The sequence below is a fragment of the Rhyacophila brunnea genome, unplaced genomic scaffold (genome assembly GCF_057557595.1).
Source record: "Rhyacophila brunnea isolate RB1 unplaced genomic scaffold, BYU_Rbru_1.0 scaffold_3, whole genome shotgun sequence".
Classification (NCBI taxonomy): domain Eukaryota; kingdom Metazoa; phylum Arthropoda; class Insecta; order Trichoptera; family Rhyacophilidae; genus Rhyacophila; species Rhyacophila brunnea.
This window is the reverse complement of record NW_028232965.1, coordinates 58,279,741-58,302,523: the sequence shown is the minus strand read 5'-3', so window position 1 is coordinate 58,302,523 and position 22,783 is coordinate 58,279,741. Positions and strand designations below refer to the sequence as shown.

The following is a 22,783-nucleotide window of genomic DNA, read 5'->3' as shown; positions in this document are numbered from 1 at the left end:
GCCACTTATCACTTCCTTCCATTTTGAATGTGAAAACAAACTGTCACTTTTATTTTTAGTATTCTTTTTTATCGTCTGCATTTTAGGGTTTGGAGGTAGATAATTAACACACCGGAATTGTTTCGGAAACGACGAGTTTATTTGATGATAATATATACTAGATTACTACATTTTATATAATTTATTTTACGGTTGGCGAAAAGTGCGTAGTGTTTTCTCTCTGCTGTCAAAGACGCTTCTCTCGCTCAAAACAAAACGGTTACACTTCCGAGCCGGGCACAAATGCGGGGTTGCCATTCGTATTTTTTTTTTTTTGACAATGTTGCTATTTATTAGACAGATATTAAATTATTTTATTATTTTCGCAATCAGCCGTTACTATTTGTTGGCTTCGATACCGATTCGGGTCTCTCAAGATACACAAAGACATCCCCAAATGGGGACCATACGGGGGTGTCACAGAACCTACCTACATTTATTATATTGTATAGATCATAATATTTAAAAACTGCTAATTTTTACAAATACCATCCAAGTCTAAGTACAGGAATAGGAAAATCTCTCTCAAATTCAACGTTTGTTGGATGTACTATCACCATTGGATCAATAGTTATAGAATAATTGGAAATATTTCCCACGAATGTTTTCTTTTTCGAAATATGTTAATTCATCATAAGTATATAAAATTTGAGGGATTTTGTTTTATTGTTATTTAATATTTGTTAGTTTCACTCAATATATTTGCGTTTTGGCAGCATTAATCTTATACAGTAAATTTAATATAAGTACCTACAATAAGTAATGATAAAATAACATTAAATTCATTATCAAAAAACATCAACGCGTATGCTTTCTTAATACCGAAAATACCTGTATTTTGGATTTTCGAAACCGCTATTTCGGTATCGATAAATAATTGAATACCGGTTTTGAAATACCGGTATTGCAATCCCTATATGAAATTAAGGATCTAGAGGAGTGCAGACAGCGAGGAGATACCCAAGATGATGACGATGACAAGATAATAAAACAAACTTACATTATCTACATCTGCTCTATAGCGTTTCCAATTATCATTATTTGTTTACTAAAGTTTCGCCCGCAATGGTAGTAAACTTAATTCCTGATTATATATTATTTAAACCCATGGGTAGTGGGCTTGTTTTTTGTGGCTGTAACAAATTTACACGTTAATTTTTCAATATGTCATTGGATGACTATGGACCTCAGGAGAGAACCTTATTATGGCCCGAAATAAATATATTATCTCAAATTGGCAACGCAATCAATATTCTCTGAGTAAGTACTTAAGTATTCACTAATTAAAAGCTTATGTAGTCATTGAAATCATTAAATTTATTATTGTTTTATGTGTTGTTGCACATTTATATTTGAATACTATTCAAGAGTACCTAATAAACTTTGTTAAAGATTTTGCTATATTTTTAACGATCGAGAATGACTGTTTTGAGATTATCAAATAATTCTACATTTTCTTTTTCTTTTTTGATCATGTATATTGGTGCATATGGACAACACGGTCTTCCCAGGCCATGTTAGCATCCCGTAGCTCCGTAGTATATACTATATGGATAGTAAATATATAGCTGCTTTCTACCTTCCGGAATCAGAATAATTCTACAGCCATGACAATTTTCATAATATTGTAAGCACAACATTATTTGGCCTTAATCTTCTGCGCTCACCCAATGTACCGATAAATCCGCCCCAGGTGGACCTAATAGATTGAACGAATGGCTAACAACCATTTCTCATAAAATAAATTATGTCAAGATAACCATAAAATAACTTAGGTAAATAAATTTAAAATAGTAATATAATTGAATGTGACATTAATATTATATTTCATGAACACATTGTGCATGGACCTAATCTTATCTAGAATACTGATAACTAATGACAATGCGAGATAACTTTCAAAATATTATCTCACCGACTCTATTATACGCCAAAACTAAATGAGATTTATTGAATATTATATCGTACTAGTGGACTAGTAGAAGTAAATGAAGTATAGCGCATTACCTGGACAATTTATTTAATACTTAGTTATGACAGAAGACATACACCGTGAGAAGTTTTGTTCGTTTCGTGTGCTAAATAAATATTACAAAAGTTAAACCTACTTAATAGATACTCACCCTAAAAAGATTTACAAGTAATTATTATCATAAATAATCTTATTATGCAATGTTAAAATCTGTGTCTACATTAACAATATCACTATACAATTTAGGAGTATTTCTTTATCTAAGGAATTTCTAATACGTCATACTTTATAAATGTAACTCTTCCACAAGAAATATTGTTCAACTGAAAGCAAAATTTATGTTTAAAGGACGAAGAGATTTCGGGTTCTGGGTGTCTAATTATATATGCAACAATACGTTCACATAATTTAAACGTCACTTGACACACAAGTCAGTTTGGCTGTTGTGATTTAGTGTTGGTTTTTTTGGCACACTGCACAGGACTCTCGGAGTTATTGAATGTTTATTTTTAAAATTTTCAGCATCTAACAAAATGGGGTTTGTTGAAGTTCTGGCTACTATAGGATCAACGATTATTCTCATAGTCTTCCTTCCCGCTAGCTCCGTTTTTCTGTTTTAAGGTCTGTAAACATAACACATATATATATATATATATATATATATATATATATATATATATATATATATATATATATTATATTAACTTCAGTTAACTTTTATTTGTGACAGTAAACATTTTTAGTGTTATTTTATCTGCAAACTGCTATTTACTTAAATAAAAATCAATCAACGTGACATTTAGTTGGTGTTAACTTTAAATAGTTATGTTTATAAAGTAATGAAAATAAAATATAACGTAATTACTCCAAATTATTAAATAGCACGTCAAACCTAACATTTTCTACAATTATGTGTTCCTTTAGTTAGGACGATATTAATAACGTAAATACGTCGTTGTTATATGTTGAAATAATACTAAAGTTAATAGTTAAGTACTTAATTATTTTCTCGTCGCATAGTATAAATTATTCATCTCACTATTATTGTTAAGATAATTATTCCTTTTGAAATTTTCATGGTCACAGCACTATAGAAATCAACTAAACTACTCATCAGGAATGTCTTTTATACAAATACTATAATATAACATATTGGAGTGAATGAACTAACGACAAAATTATAAAAAAATATACTATACCTACATATATGTACTCAATTTATACATACTATAATATTTATAATGCTTTTGACAAGTGCCTGATTTTTCACTCCTCTATTTAACACAAACTACTTCTTATTACCATATTGTGTATGGTAAAGATAACAGTAAATTAATGGTTATCATTTTAAGTATTTTTACTATTATGTTTTTAATAAAAGGTAGTGAAGGAATATGAGCGAGCTGTTATATTCCGCTTAGGCCGCGTTCGAACAGGGGGCGTTCGCGGACCGGGGATCTTCTTTGTACTGCCCTGCATTGATACATACGTCAACATTGATCTCAGAACAGTTTCATTTGATGTACCCCCGCAAGAGGTATGTCCACTTTTCATTAAGATTTTGTTTGTTTTTTTTTCAAATGTTATTTTTTTAAATAAAATTTTTACCACCTTACATAATATAATATTCGTCACTGTACAACAGACCAAGTAGTGTAACCCTCAAATATCAAATTGTTCAGAAAGTCAAAAAAACTGTGGGCATTGGATTTATTTATTTTTTTATTACAAATTGAGTGGCTTACTGTGTACGTACCCTGTGACTTACGTTTAGAGAGGGTTACAGCATTTGGCTGGAATATTTTTATCAAGTTACAAAATGGCTTAAAAACAGTTTTGAATTATTTTGATATAAATATTTTTTTGGGATTTATGATACTTTGCCAGTTTGTGTAAGAGTATGCAATAAGTACATTACCATCAAAATGTCACTTTGGTGAAAAGTGAGGATTACGCTATTTGGCCTGCACAGTGACGATATAAATATTATCTTATAATATTAATTTACTCATATATTATTGTTTCAATGTTTAAAAAAAATAGGATGATGGTTTTAAAATATTTTTTTTGTTAATTTATTCAACTTATAAAAATGGTAAGTATCAATTTATAATTACTTATGGGAATTTAAACGTAAAAAAATCATGTAACAAATAGCCACAAGAACAGGTAAGAACAAATAAATTCGTAATTCAGGACATGTTTGTTTGATTTTTTTTTAATTATTTCAGATTTTAACAAAGGATTCCGTGACAGTGAGTGTGGATGCAGTCGTTTACTATAATATCAAAGAACCCTTGAAAGCTGTCATTGAAGTAGAAAACTTCAGGTATTTCATTAAGTGTGCCAATTTCAAAACATTCCTCTATAGCTATCTCGGAAATCTACTAACTACCGTAGACTAAATAATTTAACAATAACAGTCATCCAATCAATATACGTAGTAACTACATGTAATTTAAAAATAGATAAATAAGTGGTAATGTCGACCTTTTTTAGGAAAAAGGGCGTAACCTTCACAGAACAAATTTTACAGGAGAGGCAAAAAACGTATTTTGAATGATTTTGGTTGAATGTTAAAAAAATAGGCACAGATATTGGGTGCAAGATGATTGATGATTTGGTGTAATATCTTTTTGATCTAATAATTATTAAAGAAATTATTACAGAAAAATCATTCAAATTAAGGGTTATTTTAAGTTTTTATTTTTAGTTAATTTAATTAAAGCTCAATTAGAACCTAAATTTAGATAATAATTCGGCATTTGCGGCTTACTTCCTTTGTACAGAACGTGTATTTAGTTGTATAGATTGTTAATATCTAATAAAAGCACTTTTAGAAAAATCGAGGGTTACGCCCTTTTTCCTAAACAAAGTCGATGTTATTTCTGTCCACATAATTTTTATTGTTAATTGTATGAACTATCACATGCATATTTAATTACTTATAATTTACAAGAACAATTTTTAAATTGTATTTGTTATATATTTTCCCATAGTCGATCAACACAATTACTAGCAGCGACTACTCTGAGGAATGTCTTGGGAACAAGAAATCTTGCCGAACTTCTCTCGGACCGCGAGAATATTGCTGGTCTGATGCAGAGCAACTTGGATAAAGCCACTGAGCCGTGGGGAGTCAAAGTAGAAAGAGTAGAGATGTTAGTAGATCAAGCTCTAATAAGTATATTAGTTTAATATTAGCTTCAAATTAAGTATGTCCCGTAGTTTTGTAGTGAACCCGCTTTAGCCACGGGTGTAAGCTTGTTCAATGTAAATCGAATTGAAACAAATATTAAACCCGAATGAATTGCTATGATGAGAACAGCGACCTATCATTGTATCAGTCAGTCGAAGGAGTGGCTAACATGTGCATCGCGCATTACGAACCAATGGCATACCAATTCTTTGATATGGGTCAAATGAGGTGGACTACGATTTATGTATTATTTGCTAAATATTTATAACAAAATAACAATCGACGAACTAGTTTAGTTATTATAAACTGAAAATTGAATCTTTAATGACACAAAATTAACCATATTCAATCATAAGAAGATCATATGGACCTAAACAAAATGGAGGTTTGTATTAACAGATTTTTTTTTACAAAAATGGATGTTAGCCACTTTGACTACAAACACACATTGAAAGACAATATGTGTATTTGCTAGATCCAGGAATCGAACCTGGGACTCACGACGATAATATTGTATGCCAATATGACAATAATATTGTACCGATGATATTTTCTAATAGAATCTAATTTTCAATTATTATTTGTGCCATGTAGTAGTACATTTACCATTATATAGATATTATACTCTCCCATTTATTTGTATTACACCATCGACAAGTTATAGTACGTTAACATAATATAGTTTTCGAGATTTGTATACAATAAATTAATCACGACAGATAGTCAAGTACACGATTAATTTTAAAATGGCGTTGTCAGATTCATAAGTTTTTGCGTGGTATACTCACAACAATTGTTTCAAAAATGATGTCGAAAACTATTTAAACAGTACGTAGGTTAATTTAGTTGGTTTTTTAATTACAAAAAGTACCTAAGCTACTCGTACTAGGAATTCCCTAAAATATAAATTAATCATTAAAGCTTGTTAAAAGGAATCGGTAGGTACCTACCTACCCAAAACAATCCACCAAAATGCAAATTATCTCATATAATTTTATGCATTTTAGAAAAGACGTAAGACTGCCGACTCAACTCCAACGAGCGATGGCGGCTGAAGCAGAAGCATCTCGTGAAGCTCGTGCGAAAGTAATCGCTGCTGAAGGTGAAATGAAGGCATCGAGGGCTCTCAAAGAAGCTTCCGAGGTTATGGCAGATAGTCCAGTGGCTTTACAGGTAAGACTAAATGTGTCAATTATGTTTAACTAGATAAGTATTCGAAGGTCATCGAAAAAATTAATAAAATTCCGTAACTTACGTTGAATATAATTTTTTGATAATATGATAATTCTTACTAAAACATTCAATAATGTTTATCAGTATATTTGACTTTATTTTACCCGTTATTACACGATATTACACATTATACTGCACGGGTTCTAACCAACCATTTACGAATCACGACCCCCTGTTGTAATAATTGTAATTACCAAGTAACTTGCAGTACTTGCACGGTATATGGTAATTGCAGTAGTATTTAATAAGGTATTTAATAAATGATTGTATCAAATGTATTTAATAAGGTATTCATGTTTAAAAGTGAACTACTATTTAGTACCGTGGGTTGGAAACACATTCTATACGAGTACAAAGTAAACCAAATATCAATGTCACATAATCTGTAGTATATAATTTTAAAAGATTAATGTTCACATGTACATGGTCTCTTAAACTATACTGCACCGATGATATGATATAACATTTATTACTTTATGAACCTAAAAATATATTACATTACCGTACATCAAAATAGTTATATCGTAGGGTTAATTTACATTATAAATTAAAATATTAATAAAAACGTTTACTCTTTACTTTTAGCTTCGATATCTTCAAACATTGAGCGCCATCTCCTCAGATAAAAACTCAACGATAATTTTCCCGATTCCAATGGATCTGCTGTCACCATTCTTGCAAAGACCATCACAACCGAGTGCATCACAAATAGCTAGACAAAATATAGTGTAATATAATACATTTTTTATTTCTATCATAATTAAAAACACACAAACTTATTGGTATTCATTAATAATACCAGCAACCTAATTAAATGTACTGTCTAGTTTATAACATACAATACACATCATTAAATAATAATACAAATTTACACAGAATAAAGAAAAATAAATAATACTTTTAGTTATGAATAATATAAATCATGCATCTTTATCATATTGTTAGCATAGGTAATACAAAATACATTTTTTTAATTTTAAAAAACTCGTTCTCATTGATTTTACAAATTTCTCCCATTGTCATATTATAAGTAAGTATTCTAATATTCTTCGCTATGCTAATAGTATTCAACGTCACCATGATCGCTGTCACCATGATAATCGAGCGATTCATAAGACTTGCTGCTACTTGTATCATCACTGGATAATGAAGATTCGTCACTAGATGATGACGAATCGTGTTCGGCGTCGCGACGTCTCAGTTTTATTGCGGCGTCTCCCTGATTCAACGAAAACAACTCGTCTAACATACCACTCACCAGACAACCAGTCCCACTACAAGCCTGTAATAAAGCATTCGTCGATAATCAAACAGCGAGTTATTCTCATTTACATGAGTAAGCTCTATTCAAATTAAAAAAAGAAATGCACTATTTATTATTTGATTAATTATTTTGTCTTATTCCACTTTTTAATTAAATTTTGGACCGGTTTCGTCCTCTTCGAAGGAATAACGTCCCTTAAATAGTTAAAACTTGTCTAAATTAAGCATGGCAGTCGTAGCATAGTGGTAATGCACAAGGCGCGAAACCCAAGAGACGCTGGTTCGATTCCAGCCGGGTGTCTTACTTTTTTCGAAAAATATTTTTTCTATTGCCTATATTTTTTCATGAGTATTTTCAGAATTATGTATGTTCAATAATTATAATATTACATTTTTAAATCTTGTGAATTATTCGTCGAATAAAATAAATAGTTAATTAAAAATAATTAATCAAATAATACAATGCAGTTCCACCATGAATTGACAGTTAACACTATAAAAGAAATGCACTATTTCATAGTACCTTTTGTGTAGAAAACAAAATATGATTCTTTTGATACATAACAAATATGTACGAGAATAGTAGGTAATTAAATAGTATTTGTTCAAATTTCTATCAAATATTCAGAGGTTTCTTTAAAAGTCAAAATCAAACAAAATATCACAAGTTTTCACACTCGTTGAACATTTTTTTAACCATACTCCATTCCTTTATTTAGGCATCTTTAATCTGACTTATTTAAACTGTAATTATTTATAATATAATTTTAATAGATTTCGTGTAATATGGGTAATCCTTTCAAGTAAATTCTGTCACTGTAGACTGTAGAGTGATGTAATTTTTGGGTGATTTATACTTTAATTTTCATTGTATTGCCACGATAAACAAATATCCAATAAGTTAGTATTATTTTGGTGAAATCACGTTTAAAGAAGACGCGGATGTGATCCTGGCTCTAGATATAATAATATTATAAACAATTGGATAGATAATTAAGGAAAATATTTTTACCTGAGGTCTAACACTGCCAATTAAACAAACCACCGCCATCAACACGATGAATATCCTCATTTTTTTAAATAAAAAAAGAAAATATTTTGGAGTTTGACTACTGACTAGACTGATTGAAATCAACTGCGAGTAGTGTGAAGGTCTTGCACACTATTTATATTGCAAAATATTAATCCATCTGATTGAATTTGAACTCTTCTGTGCATGACGCTAATTAAAAATAAGGTAGAGCTCCCGGCTATGACGAAAATCATTTTTTAATCATCAAAAACTCCTGCACCGGCAATTACTGAGATTCACATTTTATTGTAGTGTGAGTCAACTTCTGACACAGACGACAAACACAATCCATCGTCCGTAAAATATTTGTTTCGACAAAATAACATAACGGACCATTAATCATTATGTAAGAATTGATAGTGGTTCTGGGAAAATGTTCGCATTAAAAAATCAAACACAACAACGCGACCTTGCGCTTGTCACTTCGCGATGAAATCGAAATCCATTCAATTTGATGTCATCATGAGTTTTCACACTTCATTAAACTACTCGTGATATAATACATTTTCTATGATTATTTTGAAAATGGACGCGATTAGTTATTTAACAAAATCTAAAAGAGTAGTTCACGTCATAATCCAATTCAATGTGTGTTTGTCTTTAAACAAACAGCACTGAAACGTATATCAAATACGCATGATTCGCTTTAAATATAACCGTCTTACACTTCCAGTTTATATCTAGTTGGTTACTAGCAATTATGTTAGTTAATCAGATTAAAATATTGATAATTTTATTATACTAATAGAAATTTGAAAAAAAACGATTTGGTAAGTTACTTTTTTTGTGAATGCCGATATTTTTCCATAATAGTCGTTAGGTACTTGTATTATAAATAATTTATAAAATTTAATAAAAATAATATTGGTGTCACATAAAAATTGTTGTGTAAAATTTATAATATCTTTTTGCTTTTATTGTTATGGGTTTTTTCATCTAGTTCTGTGTTGTGTTAGACCGCAGAGTTAAGTGAGTGAAGAAACCTTATTACTGGAATAAGGTATTACAAATAATCTCAACCAAATACCCAGTCACCCAGTCTGCGTTGTGTCAGACCAGACTATGGCTTACTTTAATGCAATAATTGACTGATTTCTTATTCACTGAGCCAGTGTATATAATTTCAAAATATATACAAGACATTTAAATTTTTTCATTATGAAATTTTAATTTATGTCTACAGTATGTTGTTATTTGTTCCTACTTATGCATTTACTGCGACTATTGCAATATTCACCAATAATATTATTTTCCAATACGCGTCAGGGATAATATTTTTTTTAATCAATTTTCATATTCCAACGCATAACTATTTCTGAATTTCCAATTAATGAATGAAAATAATTTCGACGATCTTTCACTTTTCTCTAATATATATTACAATCTGTTGTGTTTAAAAATAATATCGACGTCGTGATCTATGATTATTGAGAGACGTATAAATTAATTAGAATAGAAATTCATTTACATCCAGCTAAGTACAGCTGAGCTACAGTAGAATTCAATATTTAAAAATTGTGTATGTTTACAAATAATCAAACTTTTAACTAACTAAAAGTATGTAGCTACTTTATTCTTTTTTAATCGTCAGAAATACGCAAATATCCGTGCTCGAGACGCTAGCAGGAAAAGTATAGTATTTAAAATTATTCATTTAAAATATCAGTTGAAAAAGATTTCTTCCTGGTTAAAAACGAGTATTAAATTTTTGCAAGAAAAATTATTGTACAAACCTAGATATATTATTTTTCTCATTGGTTATATTTTCCGAAGCAAAATATGAAGAGATATTGTGTTAATAGTTTTAAATAAAGTTACTTCTGGATGTACTTAAAAATGATGTTGATTTACTGTATTAAATTTTTGCAAGAAAAAATATTGTACAAAGCTAGATATATTATTTTATTCATCGGTTGTGTTTGTCGAAGCAAAATATGAAGCGATGTGTTAATGGTTTTAAAAAATTTCCTTCTGTATGTACTTATGTCAATTTTCAACATGGGTAATATACAATTTAAAAAAAAACATGTTTTTTTTCGTTTTTCATTATATATTTTCACATTGAAACCCCTCACACACAATCGAATTGTTAATAATATTGAGTATCACAATGGTTCGATGCAAATTAAAATAAAATGAAAATGTCACAGTTCTTCAAGATAAATTAGAGGCATAGATACTAATAAAACATAACTAGAATAAAAATAAATACATGATTAAAATCTATAAAATTTATATCACATACTAAGTCCTCCACACTTTCGGTGAATAAAACACATTCATCACTATTCTTTGTTAGGCGCGTAAGCACAGAAGTGTAATTTATTTTTTAATGCAAATTTTGGCAATGAAAAAATGCAAGAGTTTAGAAAAAAATGAAACCGTAAATAAATTATACACTCAGATAGGTACGCAAAAATGATAAAGCTTTTTCACGATTTCCTTGTAACATAATAATATATGGAAGAAATCTTGCAAACGATCGTTTATTTAACGTCACGTTTTTTTAAATATTTAACAATGAATTATTTCTATAAGTCTTTTGTTATTTATGAATAATAATCATCTTCTTCATTATTATTATTGTTGTTACTCCTGGCGTTGTAATTGTTATTGTTATTCCTGTTATTGTTGTAGTCATTATTTCTGTTCTGGTTCTGGTTATTGTGGTTGTTCTGGTTGTTGTGGTTGTTGTGGTTGTTCTGGTTGTTATCGTTGTAGTTGTTGTATCTGTTCTGATTCTGGTTTTGGTTTCCGTTGTAATTATTTTGTTGGGGCGCCTGTTGCTGCTCGGCGTCTTGAGATTGAGCACCACCACCGCCTGGGGGCTCCTTATGCACTACAGCCTGTCAAAATATGAAAAGTTATGTTAATCATATATCACACGATGAATGTCTTTCTTTAATAATTTCTATTGTAAAAAAAACACATTTATAAAACCTAAAGTACCTAACCTTTGGTTGCTATCTCTATAATTTTAATTAATTAAAATAAAACACAATAATATCTAGTATGTTCCGACCATATCCGATCCCAATAGGATCATATTATGGGCCTCCACAGAGTGGAGGTGTGTATTAACAGATTTTGTTTTTACGAGAAATGGATATCAGCCACTTGCTCAGCCTATTAGGTCCATACTCTGACTCCTGACTCATACAAAAATTGAAAAACAATACGTGTTCTTGTCAGACCCGGTATTCGATCCTGGGACCCACGATGCTATAGACCGACGCTCTGAATGAGCTCCACTTATTTAATATTAGTCAGGACTGGTTTTGTCCGCTTCAAATGGATATTATCAACTGGTAAAGAGCGGGCGAAACCAGATGAATAAATAATATATAACGGTAATGATGTATATTTTACTTACATAGTATTGTATGTACAAACTATTGTATATTTTACTTACAAAAGTATTTATAAACTATAATATTATTTTCTGTGAATCCGAGTTCAATATTATTAGTCAGAAATTGAATTAAATTTGAATAGGTAAATGACCCGCATACTTTACAATTCCGGTAGTTGTTTCTTCCAATCTGTTGACCAAAAATAATTCCAATAACGCCAAGCTGATAATATAGAAAAGAAGATATAAATAACAGCAGCTTGTCAGACAACGTCGATGTCATAAAAAGTGAGCAAAAATTAGCCGCATTGAGGTCGGTTTTTCAATAAGCAAATCAATTTACTTTTCACTGTGTAGTAAGTGTTAGAATACTAATGCAGATATGTTCAATCAATGTATTTACCTACTCTAAAAAAATTAAAATATTGGAAAATATTAATCAGTAATTATTATAATTAAAAAAATATATACTGAATTGAATGAATAATATGTACCGGTTAATTTATTACCCTATTCTTGAGATGTATTAATTTGAACAACATTTTTATGATTATGTTGTGGGCGAACCCTCACAATAAAAATAAAAAGGAGCCTACGAATTTCAAAGGAGAAGATGGAATAGAATGCTAACCATCTATCTACATGATTCATTGAAATTTTCACCGTCCCTATTTAGTCCAAAATACTAGGTACCTAGTTGTAAATACTACAATAATTATTATTCAGGTAACGTACCTATATATTTTTTACGCGTACCAACTCCATGTATTGTTTTTCTCTAACTATCTAGGTAGGTACTTTGAAATTAATCCATTTCCGCCGTTTGGAGCGGAAGCAGAAATTTAAAACAACTGTCATACCTAGTCATTATTGTACTATACATTATCAAAGTAAAAACATACTTCTGGTATTATGTCAAACTTTTATAATATAGGTATATACTGTTTATTCGTATTTCAACAATGACATTTTAAATCTCGTTGCATTTCAATATGTGTGCGTAAAGAAAATTGATAAGGCCTGATGATAAATTAATATAATATGACATTGAATAGAGCTACCTGAGTTCCGCTATAAATAAAAAATCACGCTGTGCACATTATTTTATGGCTCTTTTTTCTCAACTTCTTTCTAACACTGTCTGATTTATTTACGACTGCTAGATTCGGTAATTGTGACAATATAGATAGCCGACTATGTGCCTGCTCTTATACAATAAATTATCAAGGACGTTTATATATTAATTTACTTAGAAATTTAAAAAAAATCTTTATTATTATGTACTTATCTTTATACCTGACAGTATTGACAAATATTTGATTCGGCGGTAAGAGAAAGAAAGTCTCAAAAAAAGTTGTTTCAATGATTTAAACTATATCCAACATGAATCACAATACGCAAAATCTAGTAATTATCTACATTTACCATTGGTGAGTGTTCATTGGCCTGAAAATGACGAAATGCGAAATCCAGTAGCGAAAACGATTCAAATGTAAAATGACTAAACTCAGTAACAAACATCAAACACTTAAATTCAAAATGAAAATAAATAATAATGAAATAGTTTTATTAAAGTATTAAAGTATTATACCTGGAATCCATTCTTAGGATCAGCTGTGTACTTGACTACTCTGACGGAGCCATCAGCTTCCACCAGACTGTACTCTCCCTTCACGACATCTCCATCGCGAGTTTCCTTGTGGTTTTGGGTGTTTCCGGTATGAGGATCCTCAACTCCGTATGAGTACTGATAATCGGGCTTTGCCTACATATAAAACGATACAACTCATAAATAATATTATCATGTATTTCATATGTTCAGATTTGGCCAAAAAAAGAACGGGCATTCCATGAAATAAGTTGGTACATATTTAGCAGGGGCGAAGGGTGGAGGTAGGCTGTTAAGATCCGCCATAAATAGTGCCCATTAAATTTTGTCAGTCATACGTATTTGTTTTCATTGAACTAAGAGTATAATTTACAGATGGTGTTGGTTACTTTTTAAAATTCAATAAAAGCATGCGAAAACGAATGCTTATTATGCTATGAAATTTAATCATACATAATTTTGGATATTTTGTAGATATAATATAATTTTTATCAATAATAGATTGGTTTAAACAGGGCAATGAATTTTATAATTGAATAGATAATAAAATATAAATAAATATAGAGTTATAATTCAACGAAAACAAATAAGTATGAATGAAAAAGTGTGCACAATTTTGTCGGATCGCACAAAATATACCAAAACTATTATGGTTTGGTTTAGGCAGGGTTTAATTGATTTTTAAAAACTAACCAACACCATCTGTAAATTTTAGTCTCAGTTCAATAAAAACAAATACGTATGACTGACAAAGTTTAATGTCCATTGTTTATGTCGGATCCTAACACCCTACCGCCAAACTTCGCCACTGATATTTAGCATCATGTTCTTTTGTGCAACGATATTGTATTGCAATTATTACAAATTATAATATATTATTTAAAATTCTATAAATCGTTTTATTATCCGATGGTTATTTTGGTTGTGATACCATTATTTAGACTACCTTGTCGCTTTTATTTACATATTGAATACTTATTTTCTTTGTTTTTCGTGTGATGTGAACACTTTTAATTTCTAATTTATCATGCTCACTATAGGTATGTAAAATAAATTTGATTATGAAAGATCGAAACAGCTATTAAATAATAAACAAAGCTATAGAATTGAATATTATAATGTAAATAAACGTTTTGTAAATTGAAATTCAACCAAGTAAATGGTAACTCAATTAATTAATTGATACCATCTTAATCAACTATAATATTATTTTGACTTATTATAATATATTCCTACATATTTTGTTTAATTTTCGTGTTAGTAGTAATGTGGTGATTTAAGAAAATCTATTTGGAGTTAGTGCTGGAAAATGACTACATATCATTTGAATACCTGAGGACTGAATTGAAACCAGTCAATCGAATTTTTAAATCTCCTTAAAATCAACACATTCAAATGTTATGTTTTGAGGTTTGGCTCAGTTAAAATTTCGGTGTCATTTATTGCAATAGCTGAATCTATGTAACTATATATCTAGCAAATGCATGCCAGCTATCTTTTAGTACAATACTATCTCTTTTCTGAAGAGATGAATTCTTTAAAAAAAATTGTCGATATAACAGAAAATAATTAGTTATACTTATTCACTCAGATTACATACAACATAATCGACGGTCTTGTAGTTGGCATACTTCTGCGTCTCCGGGTGGATCATTCCAGTTTTGTGATCATAGCCAAAGTCTGCGTATAGTGTTGCGGCTTCACCCTGGGCTGGCTTAACTTTGATCTGCTGGATCTGCCCACTGACTGGTCCGCTGAATCTGTTATAAGAGTATCCTCCAGGGCCGTCTTCAGAGTTGGCACCGATCGCCATTAGCGCGATGGCTGACAGTATCTGATGAGAAAAAATATCTTCATTATGTAAATATTATTCCTTGGCTTTCTTTTTGTGCGATGTTATTATTATGGGATGCAAATTAAAAATAGTGATTGTAAACACAACCACCACATCTCATACAGGAGTCATACAGGACCTGGAGATGGATGTTGAAGCTCTAGATCCAGGAACGGTTTTTAAATATTTGAATATAAATACTAATTAACGTCTTATTAAATTATATTCTGTGATACTAATTAATTAATATATTTGAATTAAAATACGTTTCTATACTAATTATATGGTAGAAATATAATATATTATATTATTTGCTATTAATTGCTTCTCTTTAACTTTCAGTTTAGTTTTCGATAATATTTATTTATTTAAATAACGTAATTTATGTAATCCTTTCTTTATATCGCATACAAGTGTTACAATAATGTAATGATTACACGTGTAAATATATATTGTTTTTTGCCCATAACATTATTGTTGACGTTGTTTGGTTGCAAATATTTGACAATTTATTATTTTTAAATTGTAAGTCGTGTTGTAAAATTTCTTAAATCCGTAGTGATGCACCGTATCTAAAATAAGTCCATAATATATATTTTCACTTCAATAACATTTGTAATTAATTGATAATTTACCATAAACTTTGATGCCATATTTAGTTAGGAGCTTACGATAACACTTATGGACACTTCTAACAATAGAACAGTGACTGATAGCTAACGGTCGAAAGCCTTCGTTTTTATACTGAAATATAGATCAGCTATTATCTAACAGTATAGGCGTTGTATACATGATTGCTTGCTTGCAAAATTGCATTAATAGTAACATTACATCAACCAAGAATTCGATTTTATAATAATAAGTTATTCAGTTTTGACGCAAAAACATTGCACGTATTCCTGCCGAGCCATAAACCGTTCGGCCGTAAACTTTGTGCTAATTGTTTGGAAAACACTTTTCATTTTGCTTAAAATCTCGTTCAATGTTGGTTGCACTGAACTGAACATTGCGTGTCAATCACTCTGCCAACAACGCTAGGAATTTCAGATCTAAACCACAGATTAAATAATTCATATAATAATAACACATGTGCACCTACACATACATACATCTTTCAAAAGGGTACTTTCCGAAACGTATATCCCAGTGGGTCTATTCTATACTTATCAACCGCTAAAGTGATAAATATTATCAAACTTAGGGTAGGTTTGTATCAAAGTATTGGCACTTATCGTAACAATTAAAATACGTTGGTTGTATTGTTGCAATAAATGCTATATTTTAACAACACCTCTCTTGCTGCTGTTAAAATATATCACTATCAACAATTACAAACAACGTATTGTAATTATTGTTACAATAAGTGCTAATACTTGGATATAAACCTACCCTAAAGGTTGATAATATTTATCACTTTAGCGGTAGATAAGTATAGAATAGACCCAATGGTAAGTTAAAAACAACAAAAAATGCTTACGTATCAGATACAAGTTACAATAATTATATTTACTATTATTGGATGGCTGTGTATCAAATATATTTATTTATCTCCAACATTTAAGTTAAAAACACTAAAAATCATAATATTTGCATTTTTTATAATATTTATATTATTAGCGTAATATTTGATTAATGAAGATAGCAAAAAAGAGCAAACACCAGAACATGAATTAAGAAATTATATTATATGGTTGTTGTATTGCATTGTATATTATTCAAGATTATTATATTCAAGAAAATTTTAGCATAATCAATAACATTTTCTTAATTAGCGAGCGCGTAATACGGTAAACAGGGAACATACAATTAATGCGAAGCCGGGTGTGGTATAACAGGGTACGGATCTTGAGTGTGGAAAAATATGGGATAAATTTAAACACCCTTTAAAGAATACAATCATGTTATTTTACGTAAACCCGTCTGATCCCGGGTCAACCTATTTGAGTTAATGTTATCAGTAAAATGTACTATATTGCAATTTTTGCTTAATAAAACATTAATCTCACTCTTCAAGGGACCTGTGCCAAAATATTCGAAAAAAAATACTAAATGCCTATATTTTGACAGGGCACCCCATTGCCGATAGTCTAAAACTATAAAATAACCAAGGATGTTGAAGAAAACCTATGCACATGTATGAAAAACACAAATTATAGTTATTATATTTTGTAATATACCATAATATAGTTCGCTATCACAATCGTTGGATAAATTTAGTCATCCGGTGGTATCCAAGAGGTACAAAACGTCCGCAAGGTAGACCTAGAGGCCGCTGGATCGATGAAATGATAAAGTTCTGCGGAAGTACGTGCCAACGCAACGCACAGGACCGAGAGAAGTGGAATCAGTTTGGAGAAGCCTTCATCCAGCAGTGGATAGATTCAGGCTGATGATGATGATAGTTCGCTATAGATTTACTACACTAATAATGATGCGATCATTTTCGCCATATCCCCCACGCCAATTACGCCAATTACGCCGACGGTGGCCGCGCGGCATAAGCGTTGGACTATCATGCCGTGGGTCCCAGGTTCGAATCCTAGGTCTGGCAAGTGCTTACACATATTGTTTTTCAATATGTGTGTGAGTCAGGGTATGGACCTAATAGGTTGAGCAAGTGGCTGACATCCATTTCTCGTAAAAAAAAATCTGTTAATACAAACCTCTACTCTGTGGAGGCCCATATGATCCTATTAGGATCGGACATGGTCGGAAATATTTACCCTCACAACACGGAGGATTGAGGATTTTTTTACACGCTCACAATGCTTTGAGCGGTAACGTGTCGGCTTATAATCTCGTGGGCTCATTCCTGGGTCCGGAAAATTCACAAAAGTAGGTACTGTTTTCGAATGTGTTTTGGAGTCAGAGATATTAGAATATGAATCTAGTAGGTTGATCAAGTGACTAAAATCCATTTATCATAAAAAAAAAAAAAACAAAAATCTGTTAATACATAAAATATATAATATAAGTACATATATATACTTATATTCTTTTTAATACCTAATGACACTAACGTAGTGCAACATTAGTGTATTTAGTAATAGAAGAGAAACAAACACTCAGGCTTTGAGAAAATCACATAAAGATATTGTGACTTCATCGAGAATTGAACTCGGGCCCCCAGATGAAAGGCCAGCGCCTTAGGGCTCAAACATACGAAACACACTGCAGTTGCAGCGCGTCGACGCAGATCCTACTTAATTCCAAATGTATCATAATATATGTCAATCTCAAATGTTTTTGTCAAACTGGAGGTTTTCATTGGATGGATTTGGAATCAATTAAGACCTGCTTTGACGCGCTGCAACTGTAGTCCGTGTGTATGAGCCCTTACGCACTGGACTACGAGGGCCAATAATACAACCTCCACCCTCATAGTATGATACTCTTAGTATCGAACATGGTGACAGTGACGTCCCTAGACAAAATGCCGCCCCATTTTTTATACAGTATTTTTTATCATCCGTCCACGTGTCGTTTCTGTTCACCATGGACGTCGAAGGGCAATGGAAGTAAACTAGATATCGCGAACTCGACAAAAAAATTACAGTCCTGTTAAAACTTTTATGTTAATTAATACATTTTGTTTCCAATCAGTGAGCTGATTTTTTTAATGGGAAGATATTTTTGGTATTACTAAATTTAAGTAACTATTTCTATATCATCATCAGCCGGGGTCAATCCACTGCTGGATGAAGGCCTCCCCAAGCTTCTTCACAACTCTCTCGGTCCTGTGTCGTTTGCTGCCACGTATTTCCGCCGAACTTTATCAGTTCGTCAATCCAGCGGCTTTTAGGGCGACCCTGTGGCCGTTTCGTGCCCCTTGGGTACAATTGGAGCAATGTGCCCCGCCCATCTCCATTTCAGCTGTTTGGCAACGTCTATTACATCGTAACATACATTTCTATAATATAAACCAAATGATTCTCCTTGATTTGCCGCCCTTCGAGTAACTGCCGCCTCCAAGCGATGCTCAATCTGCCTACCCCCACTGGACGTCGCTGCATGGTGGTGTAATAATGCGAATAAAATAAGCATTGTTTTATGTATGTACATTATTTCATAGGTAGTTACCGAATTCCATGTTGGATTCTTTCTGCTAATAAATAGATAAGAAATGTGTGCAAAATACTCTTATTGACCATGTAGATGATACACATGGATAATACTAATATTAAATGTAATTATTTATATCGTCATTTTAGTCGATTTGGCTTATTTTATTTGACAATATTATATTTCTACAAGGCAAGTGGATGCGTAATATAGATCTAAAACAGATCATTAGCCTCTCCCCTACCGAGACCCTCTGTGCGTGGTGCCAGCACCACATTCTCCTAGAGGTGACCCTGGTATCGCAGAACACAGCGGATCTAGACTGGGAAGTCAATAAATATCCCTGGTATTGGACAGCAGCAATTACCAGTACTGATGTAAGGTGGAGAGGATGGACTTCGGTACAGCTTACATTTAGATAACTGAAGGCATGGTCGCAACGGCTTTAATGGCTTTGACACTGCGATATGGAAAGCAACGGGAAACTACCACATTAACTATATCCCTAGTAATCATCATGGCTGGAAAATCAAATTGCATGGCCCTCAGTCTCCGGCAGGCCTTAAATGGTCAGAGGGTGCTAAGAATCCCCGGGCCGGCTATGAAGATTGCGACCTGGAATGTGCGATCTGGTACGAGTGTAGCTCCACCGAACTGTTCCGGGTAGCAGACGACAAAGATAAGATCGCCTTGATGGTGGCCGACCTCCGCTAGGGGATGGCACAATAAGAAGAAGTAGATATCCACTGCTAGACGAAGGCCTCTCAAGAATTTAACTCAATTCAGCGGCTCTTCTGATGCCATCCGTCCAGTGACGTCCCGTGGGGGTAGGCAGATTGATCGTCGCTTGGGGGCGGCAGTTACCCAGAGGGCGGCAAGTCGAGGAGAATCATTAGGTATACATAGAAAACTACCTAAACTTAGTAATAACGGAAATATATTTTCATTAAAAAATTCAGCTCACTGGTTGGAAAAAAATATATTAATTAGGTAGATACTATAAAAGTTTTAACAGGGCTTTATTTTCTGTCGGGTGTGCAATGTCTAGTTTACTTCCGTTGTTCTTGGATGTCACGTTCTTGGTGAACAGCAATGACACGTGTATACCTAATTTAAAATTTATCCAAATATGTTTGCCAGTCACTCGAGTTTTGGTAGTTGTCATGTGCATTTTGAAATGTGCCTACCTTTCTGAAACCGTAGACTCGCAATATTGTCTATTGAAGCAGAGATGACATTTAAATTAGATTTAGTGGTATACCTATATCTTGTTAGTAATGTATCCATACAACACATTTCTTAGATATTGGAGTCATGAAAGGATGATAAAAAGTACTGTATAAAAAAATGTGGCGGCATTTTGGCACTGCTTAGGGGCGGCATTTTGTCTAGGGACGTCACTGCATCCGTCCATCGATATTCTGTTCGAGGCCTCCATTCTAGAAGCCATCTAGATCTAGAACCCGTCTGAATGAAGTTGTGCGATTCGATTTAGGTATAATGTTTGTAAGTTTCGTTTACCGACGGATATTTTTATTTCTGATTGTGCCCGTCAATGAACTGTTTTATCATTGATCGTTCAATTTCTCGCTGTGCCACTCTTATGATATTCTCAAGCATCAATCGCATGTAAAGAAATGGGCCTTAAATGCGTTAGACATTGTTATTTGTCACTTTTTTCCAGTTTCAGATTAAACGCATTTATATATATTTAGTTTGTAAATGCATAAAATCTATTACTTACCTATAATTCTATTTATTACATAAGATTGCAAACATTTTCAGCTACGTACCATAAAATCAATGAATCAATCAATATCACCAGTCACCAACTAAGGTCAAAGTCGATCGCATTGCAAAAATGAGTATTGTAATCTAACCAGAGGTGTATCAGGGGTAATATTATAATAGTACCAAAGGCTGCTTCCTTGTATTTAAAGTTTTATGGAATAATGGGCTGAATCCTCCTCCGAGATTTTTCTCCCTGCTTTATGTTTTTTTAAGGGAGAGAGGCATGCCAGCAGAGAACCTAGCGGAAAAATACAATGCTTGCAATTTGAGATTTTTTTTGATAATTTACAATTTCAACTGTATTAATAATTAATAAATATGTATCTGAAAAAATTAAAAATGTATTTTTTTTTAATTCAAAGATTAACTTACAATTGCAAAATGTGAATTCGTTACAGAGTCCCATCTTATTATTACATTATATTTTATGGACATATTTATTATTAAAATTTAGTTTATTAAGTTTTCAATTTTTCCTCGTGTAGATTTTTGACTAATTCATCGTTTTAATATTTTTTTATATTTATTTTAAAAAACATCGAGTTTTATAAAAAATATAAATGTGTATAACTGGAAATCCTTTTTATTTATATCAAATCGAGGTTAAATATTGGGACCATACCGACATGGTCTCTCCTGTGCCCGCAGATGAGGGTTAATTTCCGGCGGTTTTAATTTATAACCATATTCCAGTCGAGGAGACGATGTGCGACCGGGCTAAGAGCCAATATGGCAGCAGGTCGCAGCGAAAATTTCGGTTAAATTATATTTAAAAAATAACGCTATTATTTGTATCGCAAAAACGAATCACATTGTTACGACAGAAAAAAGTAGATAAGTAGGCCTACCTACATGGTTAGTTTTTCTTGAAAAGGGAAAGGTTATTTCGGAGTAAATGCCTAAAAAAATGGGTTTCGCGGACATAAAAATATATCGACTTTTGTTTTGGAGATTTTTGTCGCGCACTATATATAAGAACAGGGTATATTCTTAAATAGAAAATAGGAAAATACCAAAAATTTAAATCTCTCGGACAGTGTTGCCAACCATACTATAGTAGAACAACAACTTAACCTTGAAATTGCGCAGATTGCGATTTCTTCTACTGCGCACGAATTACATGGGGTACATTTTATTATTATTTCTGACTGCTCTTACATGAAGCCTATCGCATCGTTTTCATTCGCTCGGCGTCGCTCTGACTACGTCATATTTTCCGCCAAAACTATCGAAGTTTACGCTTATGTGGTATGTATGTTTATAATATATTAATAGTAAGTAGGTATATTCAATATTGTGTACTATAATTTTGGTCTGCGTAATATTATGTACGATTTTATGGTGCACCCTTAGACTA

The 22,783-nt window shown here is 31.9% G+C and overlaps 1 protein-coding gene and 1 pseudogene across 2 annotated transcripts; one reads left to right on the top strand and one right to left on the bottom strand.

Moving 5' to 3' along the window:
* Nucleotides 1-2,541: 2,541 nt before the first annotated feature.
* LOC147068611 (band 7 protein AGAP004871-like) lies at nt 2,542-7,427 on the top strand (annotated as a pseudogene). Its single transcript, XR_015071328.1, has 6 exons — nt 2,542-2,632; nt 3,393-3,548; nt 4,243-4,340; nt 5,011-5,172; nt 6,218-6,383; nt 7,029-7,427. The product of XR_015071328.1 is annotated as a band 7 protein AGAP004871-like (transcript).
* A 3,900-nt stretch (nt 7,428-11,327) lies between these two features.
* LOC147068610 (uncharacterized) lies at nt 11,328-16,226 on the bottom strand. Its single transcript, XM_085953007.1, has 4 exons — nt 16,209-16,226; nt 15,340-15,573; nt 13,722-13,895; nt 11,328-11,624 (listed from the first exon to the last, which is right to left on the bottom strand). The coding sequence occupies exons 1-4, from the start codon at nt 16,224-16,226 to the stop codon at nt 11,328-11,330; spliced, it is 723 nt and encodes a 240-aa protein (XP_085809133.1).
* Between the last annotated feature and the right edge of the window lie 6,557 nt (nt 16,227-22,783).